Source organism: Poromitra crassiceps (assembly GCF_964638095.1).
Source record: "Poromitra crassiceps genome assembly, chromosome: 2".
Classification (NCBI taxonomy): Eukaryota; Metazoa; Chordata; class Actinopteri; order Beryciformes; family Melamphaidae; genus Poromitra; species Poromitra crassiceps.
Genome location: NC_139624.1, coordinates 111,040,444 through 111,060,154, shown reverse-complemented (window position 1 = coordinate 111,060,154; position 19,711 = coordinate 111,040,444). Strand labels below are relative to the sequence as shown.

The 19,711-nt window shown below is 45.8% G+C and overlaps 1 protein-coding gene across 2 annotated transcripts in view; it reads right to left on the bottom strand.

Annotated features, from left to right (window-relative positions):
* Positions 1-333: 333 nt before the first annotated feature.
* LOC310771951 (uncharacterized protein) overlaps positions 334-19,711 on the bottom strand; it is a 48,452-nt gene continuing 29,074 nt past the window's right edge. For both annotated transcript variants that reach the window (XM_083631957.1, XM_083631958.1), the window contains 6 exons: positions 14,590-15,165; positions 10,046-10,205; positions 9,763-9,941; positions 8,017-8,103; positions 5,141-5,266; positions 334-1,442 (listed from right to left, as the gene is read on the bottom strand). In XM_083631957.1, the coding sequence (XP_083488083.1) occupies positions 994-1,442; positions 5,141-5,266; positions 8,017-8,103; positions 9,763-9,941; positions 10,046-10,205; positions 14,590-15,165 (1,577 nt within the window). In that variant the 3' untranslated portion in view covers positions 334-993. The remainder of the gene's footprint in view (positions 1,443-5,140; positions 5,267-8,016; positions 8,104-9,762; positions 9,942-10,045; positions 10,206-14,589; positions 15,166-19,711) is intronic.

Below are 19,711 nucleotides of genomic sequence, written 5' to 3'. Positions count from 1 at the left end.
ATTAGCCTATCTGTTGCGCTATTTTTGTAAATATCATTGTAAATAGAGTATGTTATTAGGCATCATTATGTGTAAATAATGTTGTGGTGTTCAAGTCTGTCAGTGTCTTGGGTCTTTTTAAGGTGATAAATGTGTAGTCAATTATTGAGACACTCCCACTGGAGACTGATCTATACCTGTGAACACAGGGGTGGAAAGGGTGGAGCATTGTCTATTTAACCTTGATAGTATATCTGAAATACAGTATTGAGAAAAACGGACATACATTTGTGCATTTTATTTTCCTGTATTTTTTTTTTACAGCGGTGAACTTCATATTCATATTGTTTCATCTCCATTAACAAGCAATGCACCTATTTTTCTTCACAATAAAAAAGGAAGAGGTAAAGAAAGTGGAAAGAAAGCAGGAGAGCATCAACAATGTACATTTTCTAAATTTTTGCACAAATTTTGATACGAAAATTCAAACCGCTTTAAAAAAAGATGAGTCATTTACGAAACAATGGCTACTAGAAGATGTTATTAATAAAACTACCATCACAAACAAGTCAAACACAGATACAAACTAAAAAAAACTGTCAACACAGGACTGTCTTTCTCATTACACATTTCTTTCCATTCTCATTCAAATAAAATATAAATTCAACTCTTCTTTACTATTTTTTTGAGTTGACTCTTCAATCTAACCAGAAGTGCAAATTATCACCGGATGAATGCTGGTAAATTCCATCCAGATTTCCTTATTTTTCTAGTCATTTTCATTTTGACAGGGAAGAAAAAGAAAAAAGAAGAAACTGTTTAGTTCCCTGCACTGGAAGAACTAACTTCTGAGCTGAAATCCACTCTCTGATAGACTGACCATTGAAGTAAAGCTGTTATCCAGAGTGAGCGGGTTTTGGTTCAGTGTCCAGTTAGTAGAGACAGACGCATGGCTGCTGATGACTGGTCCAACCACCGGCCTACACCCTGCACCATGTCACTATGCGTTTTCTGTCACTCAGCCAATGAAAGATGGCGGCTAAATGAGCTGGGGGGGGCCTCGGCTCTCACTGCTGAGGAGCACTGCTCGCCTTCTTCCACGGTCCTGATGATGATCTGCTGCAGGTTCTCTGCAGGCGAAGGCGGCCGCAGCTTCTCCACCGGGGCATGCAGTGTGTCCGAGTTGATAGTCTGAAGCTCCTGGTCGGGTTCAAAGGTCACCTGGGTCACCTGATTGGAGCTGGTGATGGCAGGGTGGTCGGGTTCAAAGGTCACCTGGTTGGAGCAGATGACGGAGGGGTCATCGGGCCCTGCCTTGAAGCCCTGCACGGCGGCCTTGACTGCGCCCACTCTGGCTCTGAGGTTGTGAGGCTTGATGCCGGAGACAGAAACCAAGCCTTTACTGTTTTTGGAGAGTTTGCTCTGGATGATGGCAACTGGCTGGGATGAAGCCAGGAGGACGCCTGCGCATGCATGCACACACACACACACACACACACACAGACAGAACAGCGCAAAGTTATCCAGACCTGCCAACCTTGGGAAAAAATTTGAGTACCACACACTGGCGACGAGACCCATAAGAGGATGCACCGCATAGTGCTGCAGCGCTGGTTTGTTTTGGGCTTAAAGTTTTTCACATGCTTTTGCACCACTTTGCTTTGCACACGCTCACACAAATCAAAAGTTTGAGTATACCTGCTTAAAACTTTTTTCATGATCAATATTTCATTATATGTGTGCTTATAAAACTGATAACCATAAGTGAATTGCATAAAAAAAAATTTTTGGTATATTTTAACATAATGTTTTCATTTTCAAGTATTTAGAGAAACGTATGTTGTAATGTAAAAAAAAGTGTAGTGATGTCAACTATGAATAAAACCCATGTTCCTGTTCAGGGTTTCCATTTTATTTAATTAAATAATTGAATCGGCTTATATACTTCATGTAGGTCTAATGAAAAAATGTATTCAATTGTAAAATTATCTAGGAATGTAGGCCATTTGCGCTGGGTGAATGGATGATAGGTGGAGTATGCGGGTGTAAAGGACATTTGAGCTTGCACGATTTCCTGACCGTGTAGGGCTGGTGATGCCATTTTCGACGACAAACGAGGAAGTGGAAGGACTTTATGAATGAGAGTGTGGGACATGCAGGAGGTTAATGACCACGCTGACGCGGGAATATGTTGAGAGGAGATGCTTGAGAGGAGCATGCGTGGAGTAATGGTGTGAGATTGAGATGCCAATGGCCACACATGAACTCAGAGCTGAGGACACTCATATTCCTGACTGGCTGACTTGACACATGAACTCAGAGCTGAGGACACTCATATTCCTGACTGGCTGACTTGACACATGAACTCAGAGCTGAGGACACTCATATTCCTGACTGGCTGACTTGACACATGAACTCAGAGCTGAGGACACTCATATTCCTGACTGGCTGACTTGACACATGAACTCAGAGCTGAGGACACTCATATTCCTGACTGGCTGACTTGACACATGAACTCAGAGCTGAGGACACTCATATTCCTGACTGGCTGACTTGACACATGAACTCAGAGCTGAGGACACTCATATTCCTGACTGGCTGACTTGACACATGAACTCAGAGCTGAGGACACTCATATTCCTGACTGGCTGACTTGACACATGAACTCAGAGCTGAGGACACTCATATTCCTGACTGGCTGACTTGACACATGAACTCAGAGCTGAGGACACTCATATTCCTGACTGGCTGACTTGACACATGAACTCAGAGCTGAGGACACTCATATTCCTGACTGGCTGACTTGACACATGAACTCAGAGCTGAGGACACTCATATTCCTGACTGGCTGACTTGACACATGAACTCAGAGCTGAGGACACTCATATTCCTGACTGGCTGACTTGACACATGAACTCAGAGCTGAGGACACTCATATTCCTGACTGGCTGACTTGACACATGAACTCAGAGCTGAGGACACTCATATTCCTGACTGGCTGACTTGACACATGAACTCAGAGCTGAGGACACTCATATTCCTGACTGGCTGACTTGACACATGAACTCAGAGCTGAGGACACTCATATTCCTGACTGGCTGACTTGACACATGAACTCAGAGCTGAGGACACTCATATTCCTGACTGGCTGACTTGACACATGAACTCAGAGCTGAGGACACTCATATTCCTGACTGGCTGACTTGACACATGAACTCAGAGCTGAGGACACTCATATTCCTGACTGGTTGACTTGACACATGAACTCAGAGCTGAGGACACTCATATTCCTGACTGGCTGACTTGACACATGAACTCAGAGCTGAGGACACTCATATTCCTGACTGGCTGACTTGACACATGAACTCAGAGCTGAGGACACTCATATTCCTGACTGGCTGACTTGACACATGAACTCAGAGCTGAGGACACTCATATTCCTGACTGGTTGACTTGACACATGAACTCAGAGCTGAGGACACTCATATTCCTGACTGGCTGACTTGACACATGAACTCAGAGCTGAGGACACTCATATTCCTGACTGGCTGACTTGACACATGAACTCAGAGCTGAGGACACTGATATTCCTGACTGGCTGACTTGACACATGAACTCAGAGCTGAGGACACTCATATTCCTGACTGGCTGACTTGACACATGAACTCAGAGCTGAGGACACTCAGATTCCTGACTGGTTGACTTGACACATGAACTCAGAGCTGAGGACACTCATATTCCTGACTGGCTGACTTGACACATGAACTCAGAGCTGAGGACACTCATATTCCTGACTGGCTGACTTGACACATGAACTCAGAGCTGAGGACACTCATATTCCTGACTGGCTGACTTGACACATGAACTCAGAGCTGAGGACACTCATATTCCTGACTGGCTGACTTGACACATGAACTCAGAGCTGAGGACACTCATATTCCTGACTGGTTGACTTGACACATGAACTCAGAGCTGAGGACACTCATATTCCTGACTGGCTGACTTGACACATGAACTCAGAGCTGAGGACACTCATATTCCTGACTGGCTGACTTGACACATGAACTCAGAGCTGAGGACACTCATATTCCTGACTGGCTGACTTGACACATGAACTCAGAGCTGAGGACACTCATATTCCTGACTGGCTGACTTGACACATGAACTCAGAGCTGAGGACACTCATATTCCTGACTGGTTGACTTGACACATGAACTCAGAGCTGAGGACACTCATATTCCTGACTGGCTGACTTGACACATGAACTCAGAGCTGAGGACACTCATATTCCTGACTGGCTGACTTGACACATGAACTCAGAGCTGAGGACACTCATATTCCTGACTGGCTGACTTGACACATGAACTCAGAGCTGAGGACACTTATATTCCTGACTGGCTGACTTGACACATGAACTCAGAGCTGAGGACACTCATATTCCTGACTGGTTGACTTGACACATGAACTCAGAGCTGAGGACACTCATATTCCTGACTGGCTGACTTGACACATGAACTCAGAGCTGAGGACACTCATATTCCTGACTGGCTGACTTGACACATGAACTCAGAGCTGAGGACACTCATATTCCTGACTGGCTGACTTGACACATGAACTCAGAGCTGAGGACACTCATATTCCTGACTGGCTGACTTGACACATGAACTCAGAGCTGAGGACACTCATATTCCTGACTGGTTGACTTGACACATGAACTCAGAGCTGAGGACACTCATATTCCTGACTGGCTGACTTGACACATGAACTCAGAGCTGAGGACACTCATATTCCTGACTGGCTGACTTGACACATGAACTCAGAGCTGAGGACACTCATATTCCTGACTGGCTGACTTGACACATGAACTCAGAGCTGAGGACACTCATATTCCTGACTGGCTGACTTGACACATGAACTCAGAGCTGAGGACACTCATATTCCTGACTGGCTGACTTGACACATGAACTCAGAGCTGAGGACACTCATATTCCTGACTGGCTGACTTGACGCTGCTCAGAGTTGGCGGTGACATTTGTGGCTCCATCTGCACGGCAATCAATATCACAAACGCTGTGTATAAACACGGAATCAAAAGCCAGAATGCGACAGTTTGCCGTTTTATGCAGAGAGAATGATGGTCTAAACATGGCCTAAAGCTCACCAGCATTTGCTCTCTCCTTGTGGTGCTGCTGCTCGTCGGCATGTTTCATCTTCTGGTGTTTCATCATGTTCTTCACGTTGGCAAACCTGTTGCCACACAGCAGACACTGCACCCCGGGGTTCCCCTCTGCACAAACACAATGGCACTCAGTACTGGGGGGGTGGATTGTTTGCTTCTGGTTGTTAAGAGAATTGAGGCCAATGCGGAAGTGCCAAAAACTGCAGTTCCTCGAATGGCCACTTGAGGCTGGCTCCAAAAGTGAGTCATTCCCCATTGACCCCATGTTCAAGGAACACACCAACATTTTGGGAAATTCGCCTATTTGCCCTATTCCTGATAGTAAGAGGAGAAGATGGATACCCTTCTCTTCCCTGTGCGCACATTAGAAATGAGCCCGTCCTGCTAACTACAATGGTAGTGAACGGTACAGCAACCTACCCCATTCAGTCACCAAAAACACACATTCCAACAGCGTGTACCACGTGATCAAATAATAATCCAAAGTTACGGGAAACGGTCACATACCCGGAAGTACTGATGACTGCACACAGCGCATGCGCCTCAGTCAAGGCGGAAGTTACTTTAGTTCCGCCATGTTAGTTCTGGCTATGTATTTACTTGACGGTTTCCCATAATTTTGGATTATTATTTCATCGTGTGGTGAGTACACAAGTCACAAAATGTACATAAGTGTTTTGGCGCTGTTGGAATTAGAGCTTAGATAGGGCCCAAAAAAAGGTTCTGTCTGGGCCCGGCCCATCCCATTGGCTGCATTTATGGGCCCGAGCCCGGCCCCGAAATGTTCTTAGTAAGTTGGCTGTTTAAACCATAACCCTGTTGTCTGTTCAGTTTTATGAAGACATAAGGTTTTAAGGTTAGAAGAATGTTATAACATTCTCATTATCACACCAAATATTACCCCAATTATATAAATATCTGATCACTAGCCTGGCCTGACCCGGTCCGAAGAGTAGAAGGGCAATTCCGGGCCGACCCGGCCCCGAGCCCAGTCGGGCGGGGCTCAGGGTCGGGCAGAGAATCTAACCTCTAGTTGGAATGTGTCTTTTTGGTGACTGAATGGGCTGCTGTACCGTTCAATAGCATTGAAACTAGCAGGAGGGGTGCGGGGGCTACTTTCTAATGCATGCACAGGAAAGAATAGGGTGTCTATACTCTATGACTTTACAGCAGAAATAAACATGTTTACAGCCTGGTACAAAAAACAAATATCACCTTTCATGACAACTGTACGGGGGGTGAATTCTTATATAACTTGCCCGTTTAGAGCAAAATAGACAATAAAAAAGACTGTTTTGGGTGTGATTTTCTTTTTGTGTGCAAATACAATGAATAAAGAAAAGAAGAAAATCCAGTATATCCCACAGCTATCATGCATTTACTTTTCCAAAAGAAAACGGGTGCAACAGAACATCAAAATGTGATCAAGGAGTTTATACGCTAGCAGCTCCTCCAGACCTTCGAAGCCACGCCCACTCCACAGTTGTGGATTTGGCTGTTCTAGGCTGTTCTTGAGTAGAAGAGGAAATTAGTTTATGAGTTGACGATTCAGTCCGAGTTGAGTCAGAGTTTACACACAGTCCGAAATTTCGTCCGAAAATAAATCGTCACGCACAGAAAACCTAGCCTGGTAAACCAGCCCGTCACGTGAACTCACATTTCATTTGGTTCTCCGTGACGGTCTGGCCCCGACGCCAGTGGGGGGGTTTAGCAGAAGCTGCAGAGCGGAAGAGCCAATCAGCGACTCCACTGTGATTGACAGCACAAGTTGGCCAATCAGGAACGCCACTAGCACTGCACTAACAAAACAGTAATGGCCGCCTCCTTGCCTGATCGTCTCGAGGAGTCATGTCAGCGTTTGTCTAGTTTAAACAGCCATAAAGTGCAGTTATTGCAGAAATAGACTCAATAACAACAATTAAACAAGTACAGGAGTATCGCCACAACCGCAGAGTTTCTCGGCGGAAAATATGTTTTTGCCATTCTCCCGAGTGGATTTGGGTTTGATTGGATCCGACGCTGATTGGCTGAAGGAGTTGTCTGTCAAGGCAACTACGCCCGCCCATGCTCCTGCCCCTGCTAAAGACTGGGTGAGACCGGGGCCAGACCGTCTCGCAGAACCAAATGAAATGTGAGTTCACGTGACGGGCTGGTTTACCAGGCTACAGAAAACCTTGAACAGAGTCTGATTTGTTTTATTATTATGCTCGTCCGTCGTTCTATTCGCAATACGAAACAAATAGGCCTAGTCCTCTCTTGTATACTGGACACACGGCTCCATAAATGCTCACATTCACCTCGCCAAGCCAGCTGTGGTGCGCTGTGGCCCTGCTGCAGGGGAGAGGGGGCAGATGGAGAGGGAGAGAGAGGTGAATGAGCCGCTCAGACTGAACTCCAGCCGAGCGGGACTCGGCCAGCTGTTCCTCCATGGCTTATTTTCGACTTGCATGCGTGACAAACTGCGAGCGTTGTCTTCTTCATTGACGGTGAAGAATTTCCTCACTGAGAGGAGGACATGCTGGCATGTGTGTGGTGGCTGGGCATCTGTCTCTCTGCTTTGGGTTGCGTGCTCGTCACGTGAAAAAAGGGGGGGAGCCGCCCGGCACACAGAATGGGATATGTAGACTGACGCAGGGGACCAGTCATGGATATGTAGACTGACGCAGGGGACCAGTCATGGATATGTAGACTGACGCAGGGGACCAGTCATGGCCGATCAGCTGAAAATCGGCCATTTCCGGTCACGTGCCGATCAATCGGTGCATCTCTACTAATAGTATTTATGTTGTAGTTTATTACACTACTCAATCCAGGGAAAAGTAATACATGCTGAAACATCAACGCATCAGGAGGCTTACCTGGGTGTTGCCTGCTCATGTGTTGCTTCAGTGTAGAAGAGGTTGTATAACTCAGTGTACATTGAGAACATTTGTGAGGGTTCTCACCTGGAACACACACACAAAAAAACACTCAAAACACAGACAGCAAAGGCATATTCAGAATACTTTCAAAAATGTTGCATAATGAAGGAGTTGTTACAATAAGAATAACAGAGTTGAGCAGAATGAAATTAACCACCTGTTTTTGGCCAAGTTTTGTCCATAGACGGTATAAAAATATGGACGTAGCCACCGTGACGTCACCCATTGATTTGGACACTCGAGTTTGGCGTTTTGTGGAGCCAGAAGCAGCAAAGGGGGCAGATTTGTTTCATCGGATTGAGGCCAATGCGGAAGTACCAGAAACTGCAGTTCCTCAAATGGCCACTTGAGACTGGCTCCAAAAGGGAGTCAATCCCCATTCACCCCCATGTTAAAATGCCCCAGTTTACAGCAGAAATAAACATGTTTACAGCCTGGTTCAAAAAATGGTTTTGGGCTCTATAACTAATTTCACCTTTCATGGCAACTGTATGGGGGTTGTTGTTTTTATATAACTCACACATTTAGAGTAAAATAGACGATTAAAAAACCTTTGGGCGTGATTGACAGGTCGCCTGTCCAGTGATCGTGCAGCTCCCCGTTCACGGACCAATAGCAGGCGTTGCTGTGGCTCTCGAAAACCTGTGGTCTCGAGCCAAGATGGCAGCGTCAATAAACCAATGAGTCATGGTAGCTACGTCCATATTTTTTATACAATCTATGGTTTTGTCTTGCAACTTTCACCTCCTTTCCATACACTTTGGCATATAATTATGCCCTATTTGGAGCTACCTTTAAATTAAAAAAATAACAATGATCAAACAGGTAAAGTAGCAGGTGAATTAAAAAATGCCCCAGCCACTGTAGCTGGTGGCGAACAGGGAGTTTGGCCTGCCAAAGAGCTGAATGTGTGTTTGATCCAGTGTTTCCGCTATCAAAAATTGGTCCCGGACATGTGTCCTGGATGATTTCAGTTTAACGGACAGATGGGATACCAGACAAATATTAAAATATTAGATCTGTGTTTATTGAGCTTAAAAACAATTGATAGCAGGCTATAGCCTATAACCTCAAGATTGCCGTAAATTATCTGCGCCAACCATGCTTCTATGACCAGTCTATCAAACGGAACGACCCAAAATGCAAGCTTGGGAATTGAGAAATGCATGTCTCCATGCTGCCTTGAGTGCTGAGTCTCAGGCAAGAGCCCATAAATTCCACAGAAGGGCTTGTTAAATGGAGCCCACAGTGGAATTCGCAGGGGGTTGTTTGAGATGACGAAAGGAGTAAAAAAAGAAAAGAAAAAAGGTGGATATAATGCTCATATCACTGGCAAGTGCTTTCAGTTCTCAGATGAAGGCTACAGATAACTAACAATAATAGCCTATTCTTACCTTTTGTTCCATCAGTTTAAAGTTAAGAGGAAATATTCCCAGCTGAGCTTGTCAAGTTTAATTAGCCTATTGTCTGTTCTGAAAGTGTGTTGGACCACCATGTGTAAATTTGAATGGTAAAAGTCTGGCAATTACTGGATAACGGAAACACTGGTTTGATCCCAATGAAGAAAGTTTTAGTTCAGCTTTTGGTGTTTTATCACATTAAATACATAACCATGGCTATATTGTTTTCACTGCAGAGCACACACAACGCTCACAACTTTCCCCGGATAAATAAATGTCTTACCCGTGTGTTTTTTTGCATGTGTGATGAGAGAGGAGGAGACAGAGAAAGACATGCCACACAGATCACACTGGTACGGTTTCTCTCCCGTGTGTCGTCGCTTGTGATAGGTCAGCGTGCTCGACTGGGTGAAGGCCTGACCGCAGACGTCACACACATAAGGTTTCTCCCCGCTGTGCAGTCTGTAACACAAGCACAAACAAAAACAAAGTCAGGTATGTGAACTCCCAAAACACCATCAGTAATACAGGTAAGATATGATGTATTCTGAATGCAGCTCATGTACCTCAGGTGGATTTTGTAGTTGGAGGAGGTGGCGAACTTCAGGCCGCAGCGCTCACAGGTGTACGGCTTCTCCTCCCCATGGTGCATTCTGCAGTGAGCCACCAGCTGGCACTTCTGAGCAAAACACTTGTCGCACTGCGAGCAGGCGAACGGCTTCTCTCCTAAGAGAGAAAATGGAGAAAGAGACAGGATAATTCATTTTAAACAAAAGATACTTTCAGTCAATCTAGTTATTCTTAAGACATTATATTAGTTCTGATAATTCCCCATTAAAATCTATGCATACCTTGTCAAAGATTAAATTATCTTCCATGTTAATTCTTGCTTAGCCATCTTTCATGCCCTCTATCACCATCTTTTATTTAACTTTTCAGACAGCGTACATGTGTTGGTACTTGTACTACTTGTTGTATAAAAGCCATAATATCCATGAGTACATCCTTTACATCCTTTTAGATTGGCACAAAAACCCACTCCACACGACAGTCTTTTTCTTCAGTCTAAAAGATGCAAAGGGCAATTTACTACCGGCTCAAATGACTCTACAATAGTTTATTGGATCGCATAGGCATGCAATATAAATAGAACCACCGATGGAAACGCTATTTTTGGCCGCTTGAGAACAGACATCAGTGCTTCGCACTTGATGAAAATGTTTCTTAACGGTTATTTTAAAATGTCTTTACAGTGTCCAGCGAAGCCAGACTGACAGATTATGCCAACAGAAGGGGAAAGCGTGCATTAGGCTACAGCACTCCTCTCCTCAAGGAGACAACGCTACATCAATCTCGCAATAACACCGGAAGCTAGTAGCCTGGTATCCAGCCCCAATGAATCCTTCATTGGTGTCCTTCGGTGATGGTGATGCTGATTGGTTGCTGTCTGTTGTCAATCATTGAACTCTTTGACCAATCACAGTAGCAAAGCAGGACAACTTTGACGATTCTGTGCCAAATAACTTAAATCGATAAGAACTGAAGGCTAATAGGTTGTTCCAGTGCAACATCAAGGCGGGAGCGCTGTTATCAAAAAAGCACAAGCACTTTGTGCACCTGCAGCCATGGTGACAGTCAGTTCCTCCACTGAAACGCACACTCTGGGGCAGTGATACTCAACCTGCGGCTCCTGAACCACATGCAGCTCCTTCATGGGTAGTTGGCTCTTTTTTGTCCTACTTAAAATAAATAAATACACAACTGGAACGATATATGCCTCCACCAACAAGTGAGCAGTCGACATCCATGTCTGTCCAGATTTTGACATGTGAAGAAATTCCGTCAAGGTGTTACTGAGATATGGCGTTACCGAGCGTGAAAATGGCGTTCATTAGGTCACAGTGACCTTGACCTTTGACCATCGAAATGTAATCAGTTCATCCTTGAGTCCAAGTGGACGTTTGAGGCAAATTAGATGAAATTCCATCAAGGCGTTCCCGAGATATCGCGTTAACGAGCTTAAAATGGCATTTGTGAGGTCACAGTGACCTTAGTCTCGCTGGCCAGCCTCCCCTCCCTACTGGGAGAGGAGGCTGGCGCCGCAGGTCTCCATAACTGGGATAAACCCTCCCCTGCTCTACTCTGCTCTCCCATTAGAGCGACTGTTTCAGTCGCTGCCGGATGTCCGCTCCCGGCTTATTACAAGCTCTGTCATTGGCTCCGACCATGTCAATCAGAGCGGCTTCCGCTCCCTCCTCCCTGTGTGTCGCTGTAAATAGTGCCCTGCCGCCTCAGTGAAAACAACAACGCTAACTAGCTAGCAAGCTAACAGTAGAAACCTACACGCTAGCTCGTTGCTACACGCTGAAAACTGCCAGTTGGATTGTTGGAAACTATTTTCCATGGGCACTGCCGCTAAGCGCCGGCCATCGCAATCCCACTATGTAGACCTGTGGCGCCAGACTCCTCTCCCAGTAGGGAGGGGAGACTACAGTGACCTTAACTTTTGTTCTTTTACCACCAAATACTAATTAGTTCATCCTTGAGTCCAAGTTGACGTTTGAGCCAAATTGGAAGAAATTCCGTCAAGGCGTTCCTGTTACATTACATTACATTCATTACGTCATTTAGCAGACGCTTTTGTCCAAAGCAACTTACAATATCACAATTTGTCAACAGTACAGAAAACAACTATGCAACACAATCAATGACAGCTAAGATATTTTGATAGACTAGCACCACTAGGAAGTAGTTAGAGAAGGAATAAGTAACATGTAGCATTAGTATTTTTTATTATTATTATTTTTTAAATTAAAAGATGTTAGTTCAAGAAGGGTTTTTAGTTTTTAGTCTCCGCCGAAAAATTGGCAGTGATTCGGCCATTCTGGCGGGGTGGAGGAGCGGGGGGAGCGATGCGAAGTTTGGAACTTGACCATATATTTGAGATACGAAGGGGCTGACATGTGGACTGCCCTGTAGGCCAGTACCAGTGTCTTGAATTTGATGCGAGCCAAGATGGGAAGCCAGTGAAGGTCACGGAAGAGGGGAGTGACATGAGAGAATTTAGGTTGGTTGGACACCAAACGGGCTGCAGCGTTCTGAATGAGCTGAAGCGGTTGGATGGCTGCGGCAGCCAGAAGAACATTGCAGTAGTCCAAGCGAGAGATAACAAGTGCCTGGACCAGGGCCCCGTTCCAATACCCATACTTGTACTTCTTTCTTGTAGTATGTACTGCCGCTGCCCTCACAAAGTATGGATTGTAGTGTGCAGCATGCATGCAAAATGCATACTATTGGGACACACTACATCTGTCGTCACGTGAGCTTCCTGAACTCCGACCTCTTGCTCACTTCCGCCGACGTCCGCAGCGCCACATTTTTTTTTTAATTCAATAAACAAAGTCTGGCAGTAACAAACAGTACATTATACAAAAAATTCAGACTAAACATTTACAAAATTGGAACAGACAATCAAATAAACAAAACAAAATAAATAAAGCAAAAACATTAAGTCAGAGTTCTAAACAGGAATCAAGATATGCATGTTTTGGTACACACCATGCTTGTTTGGTTTTAACATATTTCAAGGCTTTCTTAAACTTAATTATCTCATTCATGAACACGCAGCTCAGTCAGTGCGACGTAACTCCAGTAGGTGGCGGTAATGCACAAAAAGTTGTTTGCCAACCGCCATAAAACATTAGAAGAAGAAGAAGAAGACATAACTTCCTGCTGCGCAAAGGACTGCATCTGACATACTATGTATTGGGACATACTAAATCTTTTTTTGCCTACTAAATAGTATGGAAGTATGGGTATTGGAACGGGGCCCAGGAGTTGTGTTGCTTCCCTTGTGAGAAACGGACTGATTTTGCGGATGTTGTACAGGGAGAACCTACAGGAGCGAGCAGTTGCTGCGATGTAGGCTGAGTTGGACAGCTGGTTGTCAAGGATCACTCCAAGGTTCTTAGCTGTTTGAGAGGAAAACACAGTAGTGTTGTCAATGGAGATGGAAAGGTCAAAATATTTGTTTTTGAGGAAAGGGATGTTTTTGGATTGTGGCTCTTGCAAATAATTATTTTTGTCAATGTGGCTCCTGAGTAGGGCAAGGTTGCGTACCACTGCTCTTGAGCGATCAGCTGTAATGGGTTTGGAGGTGATGTGAAAGTGTCAATGGCCTATTTTTCTGCGTTTAACACACGCTGTTTACCTGCATTTAAAACCCCCGCATATAAACGGATGTAAAAAAAGGTATATGATTTTTATGGGTACTTTGGTGATGTTGATACTGGCCTTTTATTAAATATGAATTAGACAACACAGTTTTAATGTCCTATGATGATCTCAATGTTGTTTCAGAGACTTTTCCACACTGACAACAATAGAGAGCCAAAGTTGGTGTCACTTCCTGCTTCAGCATACAGTATACGAACCAGCCGCTGAAAAAATATGAATGTTGGTTAACGGCAGGAGACGATACTTTTTTTATCCCGTATGAATTGTGCCAGGAAGTCCACATGTACATTTTTGTCAATATAAAAGATAACTTTGCATGTCAAGAAAGTCGCAGTTTGTCGTAAAACTGAAACTTTACATTTAGTTTTGTATGAAACCACTCAATCAACTACATCTCTCGTCTCGCACAATATACGTCCCACCAACACCAACATGGCCTAGTGGGAGAGAAGGTTATGATGTTACTTAGGCGACTGGTTGTGTGTAGTCCTTCTGATTTATCATTTACAGTGCAACAGTATTACGACAAACTGCGACTTTCTTGACTTGCAAAGTTATCTTTTAAATGGACAAACATCATGTGTACCTCATGGCACAATTCAAACAGGTTCACAAAATGATTGTCTCTCGCCATTTACCACCATTTATATTTTTTCAGACGCTGGTTCACACATGCAGCTTCAATAAAGATACAGTATAGTATTGGTATTGGACTTGGAAAAGCCATGTCAGTGGAAATGTAGTTGCACCTCGTACCGACTGCAGCACCGCTGGACCCAGAATCTCAGTGAAGAAAGCTCTCTCTGCTATTATTGCTATAATAAATGCAATATAGGCTAGTTACTTCCCACAAACGTGCTCATTATCCACTCACCTGTGTGTATGCGCAGGTGTGTTTTCAGCTGAGTCAGTTGTCTGAAGCTTTTGGAGCAGAAGATGCAATCGTATGGCTTCAGTCCTTTATGGATTTTCATGTGTCTGTGCAAGGTGCTTAAATCATTGAACATTTTGTCGCACCCAGTGGCAGTGCATTGCAATGCTTTTTCTACTACATCTTTCTTTTCAGAATCAGAATCCAAATCACTTTTTTTCTTTCTTTTTTTCTTTCCTTTCAGCTTCCTCTTCCTCTCATCTTTCGACCCAGTCATTTGAGCTAAGGGCCTTCTGGAAAATTCCTGCAGCTGCCCCCGCAGGGTCTCCAAGTTGATGATCTGAGGCTCCCAGTTGGGTTCAAAGGTCACCTGGTTGGAGCTGGTGACGGCGGAGTCGTCGGGCTCAGTGTTGAAGCCCTGCATGGTGTCCACGGCTGCGTCCGCTGTGGCTTTGGGGCTGGGCCTGGCCGGTTCGGGGTTGTGTGGCTCGACGGCGGAGACAGAAACCAACCCTTTACTGTCTTCAGAGAGCTTGTTCTGGACGATGGCAACTGGCTGGGACGAAGACCGGAGGATGACTGTGCATGCACGCACGCACACACACACACGTACATACACACACACGCACACACACACACACACACACACACACACAGAAAAGCAGTTATCAAACAAGGAGATAGTGAAATGTACGACCATTCAGTTTGACAGTTTTCAAACTTATATGATAAACAGTAAGAACAGTAAAATGAACACACCCAGTAAAACAAAACATAGACATGGTCGCTCACAGCCTCACACACATACACACACACCTTGATACCGTTGCGAAACACTGAATTCTATGTTGAATTTTATAAATGTATGACAGTTCGTCCAAATCTGTTTCTCAAGCACCTCCAGATGCTGGAGGAGGAGGAGCAGAGCCTCAGTTTTGTTGTGTAGACTAGAGTGTACCCAAACAGTTTAAAACATGGGAAACAACATCAAACAGTCCACCATGTTTTCAACTGGATCCCGGTTCACCTCAACTGGACAAACTGGTGCCAGGGGGATAATGTAGCCTAACTATTTTGGATAGTAGTATTTAATTCTTAGATATTAAACTTAGTATTGTGTCGAAGTCAAACTCCTGCTACTGTGACAATACTGTCGTCCTGTACCCATCTGCCTCCTCAAAGAGACCCAAAAGCCCCCACGAATCAGGACTTTGCCAGCCAGCCCCCCTTTCCCCCCCGGATCAAAACCGGCTCGGACACGTGGTAAAATAGTTACACATTGTGGCTTTAATACCAGGTCTGAACAGGGCCTGTGACTGTTTCTTCCAGGTGCTTGTAAAGTGACCTGGTTCCTATGATTGTGTCAGAGATGTTCAATTAAGAGAAAATGGTAAATGGCCTGCATTTATATAGCGCTTTTATCCAAAGCGCTTTACAATCAGTAGGTAGTCTACATTCACCCATTCATACACCGATGGCGGCGGGTGCCTACACACCATCGGGAGCAAGGAGGGTTAAGTGTCTTGCCCAAGGACACAACGACAGCAGCTGGGAGGAAGCGGGGATCGAGCCGCCAACCCTTGCGTCATTGGCCGACCCGCTCTACCTCCTGAGCTAAAGCCGCCCCCATGAAAACATGAAACATGAACACCGTCACTCACTCACTCTGATTTCAAAGGTGTGTGTGTGTGTGTGTGGGGGGGGGGGGGGGGGGGGGGGGGTGAGGCGGGGGGACACAATTTGTACAGGCCCAAATCCGGCGACGATCAAAGGTCGCCGGCGAAACGTTTTTCTAAATTTTTTGCCATTTGAAGCCAGATTTAGAGGAATATCTCATTTTAAATTAACAATAGGATTAGACTGTTGTGATGTCATTATTCAGTTTTAACCATCATATTTGCTCCTTTTCTCATTAGGGTAAATATATTTATTTAGAGATTTGTCAATTATTTGTGTGGTTATGGCTCCAAAACACATTAAGACACCAAGGGCCCTATCTGCCGACAGGCGCTATCCCCTAATAGCGCTTGCGCACCTGTTTGCGCGTGCCTTAGGGCAGGGAAGATAGCAGTCCGCCTTGCGCCATCCGCCAGGTGTTATGCCGCTAAATTAGCGCTTTTGGGAAGATAGGGCCCCAAGACCTTGAGGAAGACCATAGAAAAAAATCTGGTTGTCATTTGGTATAAAAGAATTGCATTTATGGTGGTGAGCAATTGTGTTCTGGAAATTTCTCAGAAACCGCCTTATTGACAATCTACCTAGGAAAACCATATATCCTGAATGCCCTAGGGGAGTCAAGATCTGGATTTTGAAAAGGGAGGGGGACATGCCCCCCTGTCCCTATGGACATTTCGCCCTTGCCTAAAGCTCACCACCCATTTGCTTTATCCTTGTGATGGTGCTGCTTGTTTATCATGTTCTTCACACTGGTAAATCTGTTGTGACACAGCAGGCACTGCACCCCAGGGTTCCCTTCTGTTGGGACACAGCAGGCACTAGACCCCGGGGTTCCCTTCTGTTGGGACACAGCAGGCACTGCACCCCAGGGTTCCCTTCTGTTGGGACACAGCAGGCACTAGACCCCAGGGTTCCCTTCTGTTGGGACACAGCAGGCACTACACCCCAGGGTTCCCTTCTGTTGTGACACAGCAGGCACTGCACCCCGGGGTTCCCTTCTGTTGTGACACAGCAGGCACTACACCCCAGGGTTCCCTTCTGTTGTGACACAGCAGGCACTACACCCCGGGGTTCCCTTCTGTTGTGACACAGCAGACACTACACCCCAGGGTTCCCTTCTGTTGTGACACAGCAGGCACTGCACCCCAGGGTTCCCTTCTGTTGTGACACAGCAGGCACTAGACCCCAGGGTTCCCTTCTGTTGTGACACAGCAGGCACTGCACCCCGGGGTTCCCTTCTGTTGTGACACAGCAGGCACTGCACCCCAGGGTTCCCTTCTGTTGTGACACATCAGGCACTACACCCCAGGGTTCCCTTCTGTTGTGACACAGCAGACACTACACCCCAGGGTTCCCTTCTGTTGTGACACAGCAGGCACTACACCCCGGGGTTCCCTTCTGTTGTGACACAGCAGGCACTGCACCCCGGGGTTCCCTTCTGTTGTGACACAGCAGGCACTGCACCCCAGGGTTCCCTTCTGTTGTGACACATCAGGCACTACACCCCAGGGTTCCCTTCTGTTGTGACACAGCAGGCACTGCACCCCAGGGTTCCCTTCTGTTGTGACACAGCAGGCACTGCACCCCGGGGTTCCCTTCTGTTGTGACACAGCAGACACTACACCCCGGGGTTCCCTTCTGTTGGGACACAGCAGGCACTGCACCCCAGGGTTCCCTTCTGTTGTGACACAGCAGGCACTGCACCCCAGGGTTCCCTTCTGTTGGGACACAGCAGGCACTGCACCCCAGGGTTCCCTTCTGTTGTGACACAGCAGGCACTGCACCCCAGGGTTCCCTTCTGTTGGGACACAGCAGGCACTGCACCCCAGGGTTCCCTTCTGTTGGGACACAGCAGGCACTACACCCCGGGGTTCCCTTCTGCACAAACACAACCACAGTTATAGCGCATTTCATCTGTATTGGGAACTAGGAATTTCCCAGCCTCCCAGGTCAAAGATGGGAATGCCCCCCTGTGACCTACCCGGTCTTGGGGCCCCAACCTCAAAATCCAAGATGAAAGCTCTGCGCTTCAAAAGTAGTGAAAGTTATAGTAAATAATGTTTATTAGCACAATGCAATAAGAGGAAAATAAGAATCTCCTACATGGGATTCATGAAACATGCGCTGACAGCCTGTTTTTATCCACGTGCGTACGTTGATGAATTGCGTTTCATCTTATTAAATTGGCAACTTCCATTTACTGGACCCAAGCCCGGCTCACCCAAGATAATGACAATACAATTAAGAGCCTGAGCCTGAGAAAAAGCCAGACAAAAAACAACCAAATAGCACAATGTCACAATGAGAGAGTCAGATATATATATTCACAGCTGCCCTAATTAACAAAATGCTTCACAGCTGTAGAGGAGACAGTAGTAAAGTAGACAGCCTGCAGTTAATTAGGCTGATTAGGCTACATTTTCGGCAAAGCAGAAAGCTGAGGGAACTATTTTTGTTTGGCGGAGGAATAAATAGAGAAATCATATATTTTCTCAGCTTTTTGTAAAAAATTTTAAATCAGCTTTGTTTAATAGAACTGTTGTATAAAAGCAATATCACACTCGAGGTCGTGCTGTTGTTGTCTAATATCGGCACTGCCGTGATTATCTTCGGCACTCAGCCTGCGGCCTCGTGCCTACGACCGAATCACAGCAGTGCCGATATTAGCCAACAACAGCACTCCCTCTCGTGTGATATTGCTTAAATATACTCCGCACCCTTGCAGTCACCGCCAGGTCCACCCCTCCATCCGCATTCAGCATGTCTCCAAGATAGCAAAAGCTATCCACCACTTAATGTCTCTCCGTTTACTACTAGACACTCTTTCTCGTCTGCGACTACCTGTGAGACTTTTCTTCTAGACCACTTATGGCTCATTTCCACCACATATAACAGCACAGTACAGCTCTACTCGACCTGGTCGTACTCATCTCTACTTGATATAGACTCTGTTTCCATAACAAGTTTACTCACCTCCGCCCACACCTGGTCGTCATAGCGACCGCATATCTGCCCTCCGCCCATAGACGAAGTAGGCTATAACGTATAACGTTAAAATTAAATCCATACACAGAACTTTTAAACTGGTTATGAAATACTGGTGCCTCTAAATGACCTACAGTGTACATGGGAAAATGTGACAATCGGCTAGGAGAATGGATATCACTTTGTTGTTACTCAAACTCACATGCATGCACTGCGCGGGGGACGGGAATTGCGCTACAGGGAGAAGGGAAGCCTCTACCCCGGCGGCCTCTCACCAGGCAAGACCGCGGCTTCACTAGACCCCCGCCTCCGGCCTAGCGGAACCAACGCACCACACAACTACAAAGGGCTTCCCGAGGAGCGGACTTTTTCTCTCTCAAAACAATTGAAAACCACCGTCATGTTAAGCTGAGCAAGGAGATCGATTTTATTTCACCAGAGCCGAAGGCAGCAACACAAAAGA